The sequence below is a fragment of the Octodon degus genome, unplaced genomic scaffold (assembly GCF_000260255.1).
Source record: "Octodon degus isolate 3935 unplaced genomic scaffold, OctDeg1.0 scaffold00105, whole genome shotgun sequence".
Taxonomy (NCBI): Eukaryota; Metazoa; Chordata; class Mammalia; order Rodentia; family Octodontidae; genus Octodon; species Octodon degus.
The window spans coordinates 4,602,560-4,608,436 of record NW_004524681.1 but is presented as its reverse complement, the minus strand read 5'-3'; the positions used below and the strand labels follow the sequence as shown (position 1 = coordinate 4,608,436).

Sequence of the window (5,877 nt, the reverse complement as noted above, 5' to 3'; positions counted from 1 at the left end):
GAATATAGAACAACAGTTTATCTGGTAGCCAGCTGGTAGCGGTTGGCTTGGTGACTCTCCCTGGCTTCCTCAAGGTGCTGATCAAGCCCGGACGCCTATGCTCAGGGAGGTCGCGTTTGCTCCTAGGTCTGGCTCCTTTGGTCTCTAGGTCTGGCCCACAGCAGGAGCATCGGTCTCCCTCACAGTTGCAAGGTGTCCTGTCATCCGTGCTGTCCCTTGAGGGCCTGGCCCTGTCTGACTGCCTGCAGTATTTCTGTCTAATTCAGCCGCCTACAACAACTGGATGCCTTATTGGTGTCAGTTTGCTTCTCTCTCAGAGATCGAGGTCCCCAGGCAGACGGTTCCCTTTCTCTCTTCATGACTTCTCCAAGCTTTCACTACCTTTTCAGGAAGCTCAGAAAGAAGTGTTCTGCTTCAATAAGGAAATAAAAATATCAGAAAATACAGCAAGCAGAAATCCGACCCTAATCCCTTTCTCCCTAACATGCCGAGCTAGCTTATTCAATCTTAGCAAATAAGACAAAACTGTTTGATGGGTGTGACGCTTCAAATAGGAATACTCTAACTGTCCTAGTTGTCCTTTCAGTTTGAAAGACTACAAAAACTACCCTTCTGTAGGGTGGATTTTAATTGGGCATCGTTAACCAGTTGGAACTGCTTTACTGCTGAAGGGATTTTTGTTTTTTCCTTCTCAAACTTGAACCTTTTTGTTAGTTTAACGTTCTGACTGTTGGATTCAGAGGCTCTGTGATATTATAACTGAAGGTTTGAGAGAAGGAGTCTTGGGATTCTTGGTACAGCTGAGTGTATAAGGGTCTTTCTATTGATATTCATAAAGCACTAGCATTTAGCAGCCAGATGCTAAAGAGACGTGAAAATGAGGTGTCAGGCCAGGCAAGGTGGTGCACGCCTGTAATTCCAGCACTCAGGAGGCTGAGCCAGGAGGATTCTTGCAATTTCGAGACCAGCCAGGGCTGCAAAGTGAGTTCAAGGCCGACCTTGCCTCAAAAACAAAATCAGAAAATGAGATTTCTTCAGGTATCTCAGTGAAACAGGACAGAGTCTTCGGATTAACAGACCAGGACAATGGAGCTTGTAGGCAAATAGGTCCTCCACGTCTGTTGCCAAACATGCCCACCTTGCAGCTGCTCTTTTTCAGGACACTATTGAGATCACTGGGACGTTCAAACACCAAAAAATGACCCTCATGGAGGAGGGCTTTAATCCCACCGCCATCCAAGATGCCTTGTATTTCTTGGACGACACAGCAAAGACATACGTGCCTATGACCGAGGACATTTATAATGCCATCAGCAACAACACTGTCAAGCTGTGAGTGTCCACGGGAGGATGCTAGCATTCCTAGGAAGAAGCTGAATGGACCTAGTGCAGCCACGTGATATCATGCAACTTTAATTTGATTGAAGATTACAAGAGGCAATTTTTTTAGGAAATGCTGCATACCAGTAAGGGAGAGTTTTTTAAAAATAATACCTCAACTTTTACTAGTGAAAAGATTGAGAGATAATTATTTTTTCAATATGCACCTACCATTTGTATCTGTAAACCGGCCTTGTTGGAAGAAGGGTCTTGGTTTTTGTGTTTTGTTTTTTTTAATAGAAAATAAAATAGATGAATACCTACCTATGAAATGGCTCATGTTCTTTGTGAACTTTGTCCTAAATGCAAACCCCGCATCCGTTACTCCTCAGCCTCAAAGGGAGAGTGCCACTAGTGTCCACACGGAATGGTGTAGGTGGAAACGGTGGCGGAGAGGGAAGGTGGGCCAGCCATGGGTGACCCAGTGCAACAGAAGCCAGCTCCAGAATGAAGAAGCCAGGGCTCCGCACCAGAAAGCATCCTCACCGCTGGGTGCAAACAGCCCTTCTCGGACAGGTGCAATACCATCTGCAGACCTTCAGCCCTAGTCTGCTGCGTCAGAGTCCTCTACACTAACGGTGTTCGCTAAGTATTTTTAGCTACACCAAGGGTTGTAAGCGCATGTTTATTTCACATTCACATAAGAAATGAGACAGAGTCACAAATGAGTGTTGGGGACTGCCACTACTCAGCTCCAGTCAGCTGATTCTTTGTCACATAGGAATAGGTTTGGGTTCTGCTGGGATCACCTAACTATTAAGAAAACAGACCCAGATCTTTATGTCATCATCCAACTGTCAAATGTAAAGTCTCAAAACTTTTGAAACTCTCATGAATCTCAAATAAAACATATCTGTGGGCAGATGCGTCCCCAGCTTTCAGGTGGCACTTCCCTCTCAAGTGCATGAGGAATTAGGGTCACTCTCCCCAGGTAGGGGCTGATTTCACCCACCACCAGCCTTCTGCCCACCACCCCTGCTCAAGGACCTAGGGCTCTTGGACGTGGCAGAGGCAGGGCTGGATGCGCTGCTGGAGGTGGGGCCTGGCTGGCACTAGTCACTGGGGTGTGACCTGGAAGGACCCCTCTCCCTTTATCAGCCCTTCTCTTCTGCTTGCTGGCCACCGTGATGGGAGCAGCTCTCCTCCACCAAACCTTTCCTGCCCAGCAGTCTGCTGACCAGGGCTCCACAAGGTGCTCCTTTAAGGTATGGGTGCCCAGCATTTTGTCCCAGCGGTGACAAAGCAGCCAAGACGCCCCCTTCCTGAGTACCACGCCGCTGCTGTGCTCAGCTACCACTTGCTCTAAAAGTAGGTCCCTGGAGCAAGCGCTCAGGGGGGCCTGGCCTTCCCCAGAGAGAGGCGTAGGAGGTCATGGTCACTAGTCCTCAGCCAGGAAGAGACCAGTCCTCCCAGGTCCCTGCACTCCATGGAGATTCCTCAGGTGGCAGGGAGCCCACAAGCGCGGTTACCACCCCACCCCAAACAGTACTAGAGCTGTCTTCCAACTTCTCCTCTCCTCCAGCTGACTTCTAAGAAGACCAGAATCTTTGTCCCCTCTTACAATGCCTAACAATAAGCATTTCCTGATAGGTAAAGGGACTTTGAGGGTGACCCACAGGAAATTTAGATATGCTGCATCTTCGTGAATTTTCCAGTAGTTTACAGTGATTATTGCTTCCGGGTCAGCCCCTGGGACCTTTTGCAGATTCTCTGTGCCTCTGGTGCCCTGGTGAGAACTGGAACCCAAGGGAGGGAGGCAGCATGACCTGCATTTCTGAGAATCTCACGGGGTGCGATTGTGTTATGAGGCGTCTTTCCAAGTGGAAGAGGTTGCCAGCAGAATGTCATGCTAGGGCACAAGGGGCATTTTTTCAGGTGAGAGGTCAGCACTTGCACCATTAGCTAAAACACCCGGCCCTGACCTCCTGTCGCCTATGTTTTGAACCATATAGTTACCATGGAAACCCAGAAATCTGTGGCCTCACGTCCCTACCGGCTCCGACCCTGAGGATCACTTCCTCAGCCTCCCACACCCCTAAACCACCGATTGTTGGGTTTGTGTGTGTGAAATGAAAGCGAGCGACCACCTGGGGAAGTAACCAACTCTCAAGGCTGATTTCCCACCCAGGTGCAGTCTAACACGCACGCCTGTGATCCCAGCTCCTGGGGAGGCTGAGGCAGCAGGATTGCAAGTTCAAGACCAGTTGGAGTAACTTGGCAAAAGCCTGTCTCAAAATAAAAAAGTGGAAAGGGCTGGAAGTGTAGCTCAGTGGTAGAGTGTTTGCCTGGGCAGTGTGAGGCCCTGGGGTCGATTCCCAGCACTAGGGGGAGGGAAAGACAGACTTTTTTCTTTGAAAAGGGCCAGAAATCATGCCCATAGAAATGTGCACTTCCTTTGTTTGAAATTTTTAGAAATGAATTTTTTTAAAAATTTAAGCCGATATCTGAATAAATCTGATATAAATGCATTGCTTAGAAGTTCACAGAACAGAGAGGGCACTGCCAGCACAGAATAATTTGGACATGAAACTGGGAAGTATAATAGAAAATAAGAATCCCCATAAAAATGGAGCCTAGCCAGTACAGGGGTGCATGCCACCAATCCCAGGAGCCTGAGAGGCTGAGGCAGGAGAGTCCCAAGGCTAGCTCACCCTGGGCAAGATGCTGTCTCAAAATTAAAAATAAAAATGGCTGGGGGTGATGAGTTCAGTCCCCAGAACTGCAAAATGATTTTTAAAAAAAACAATAATAAAGCCATCCAACTGGGGGCCAGGGAGATGGCTCAGGAGAATAAGCGCTTGCCTGGCAAGCGCAAGGGCCTGAATTCAATCCCCAGTTCCACAAAAAAAAAAAAAAAAAGAAAAATCAACCAACTGCAGTGACCCATTTCTCCAAAGCTGTTTGTTAAATGTCCACTCTTTTTTTTTTTTTAAATTTTATTTATTTATTTGTATGTGTGTGTGTGTGTGTGTGTGTGTGTGTGTGTGTGGCCAGCTCAGCCCACCAGGGGGCGGGGCTGGCTAGCATGTGGTGCTGGGGGATTGAACCGCGGTCCCTGTGGTTTGCCAAGCTTGTTCCAAGTAGGTGCTTTAGACCACTGAGCCATCTCACCAGCCCAAATGTCCACTCTTTACACAGCCGCTCCACAAACACTGAGGAGGACTCTACGGTGGGCCCAGGGAAGTGCTAGCGCCAGTGTGGTGCCACCTGCAGGCCTTCCAGGACAGCTGCCTGAAAGACCCGGGGACACAGGCCAGGGTCCTTGCCACGCGCTTGAACTGTTGTTCTCTGCGGTTACTCAGTCTTCACACTTGGGGGCAGCCGGAAGCCTGTGAGAACAAGGGTCTCAAGCATCCGGGTCGGGCTCCGCTCGTGAGTCCGCCCAACTCTCAGCTCCTGAGGGAGAGACTAGGTCTGTCCTCATCGCGTCCTCAGGGCCTGGCACATAGTGGGCAGTGATTGCTTGTTGCCCGTTCATCAAATAATCCTGAGAATTGTGTGTTTCCCGTGGCAAGTTTTTTTCTGTTTAGGGGAAGACTTAATTAAGTGATCTCTTTTAGTAGTACTGGAGACCGAACCCAGGGAACACGGGGCTACGTCCAACTTGTCATCCTCCTGCCTTGGCTCCTAGTGTAGCTGGGGTTACAGGCATATGGCACCCCATGCCCAGCATGATTCAGAGCTTGTAATTCATGTAGAGTAATGGTTCTTGCATTTGAACTCTGAGAATCACCTCGGAAAGAGAGGGTCAGAGAAAATGGATCGTCTTTAAATCTCATTAAACATGAAGTGCTGAATCTCGGCCCCAGAATTGCAATTGGAATTAGAATTTGCTTTTTATTTGTTTACTGATTTATTTATTTATTTATTTAGAGGTACCGGGGATTGAACTCAGGACCTTACACCTGCGAGGCAAGCACTTATTCTACTAAGCCATCTCCTCAGCCCTTTCTTTTTTAAAAAACAAAATGTTTCAAATTGGTACAGGTCCTATCTACGCAACTCAGTCTCGTAGTGATCCTCCTGTCTCAGCCTCTCCGGCACTAGGATTACAGATGTACGCCACCACGCCCGGTTTGGGGGCCAGCACTTTGCACCCAGGGTTCTGGGGCTGGCATAGCATGAGATACCGGGGATCAAACCTGGGTCCTTGCGCTTGCCAGGCAGACACTTAGACTGCTGAGCTTTCTTCCCAGCCCAGAATTTGCATTTTTAGAAAATTCCCATTTGAGGTTGAGGCTATTGGTTAGACACCAGACTTTGGGAACGACTGACCAAGAAAACGTGCACTGTGGTACCCTCGGACCATGCCTGGGCACTGCAACTCGGCTCCTCAGAGCTGAACGTCCCTTCTCACTGGGGAATCAGCTCTGAGATAAATGAGGCTTCCAGTGCAGGCGCAGGAACTGCCAGCGCAAAGAGATGCCTAGGTGCTGGGGAGATGGCTCAGTAGAATAAGTGCTTCCCTGGCAAGCGCAAGGGCCTGAGTTCAATCCC

At 48.8% G+C, this 5,877-nt stretch overlaps 1 protein-coding gene across 2 annotated transcripts in view; it reads left to right on the top strand.

The window, feature by feature from the left end:
* Slc27a2 (solute carrier family 27 member 2) overlaps positions 1 to 5,877 on the top strand; it is a 45,872-nt gene that overhangs the window by 35,500 nt on the left and 4,495 nt on the right. The window contains exon 10 of one of the 2 annotated variants that reach the window (XM_004639008.2): positions 1,160 to 1,530. The exons of the other annotated variant lie outside the window; for it this stretch is intronic. Coding sequence (XP_004639065.1) covers positions 1,160 to 1,336 — 177 coding nt within the window. The 3' untranslated portion in view covers positions 1,337 to 1,530. Of the gene's footprint in view, positions 1 to 1,159; positions 1,531 to 5,877 lie in introns of those variants that run through there. 2 annotated transcript variants of the gene reach the window in all.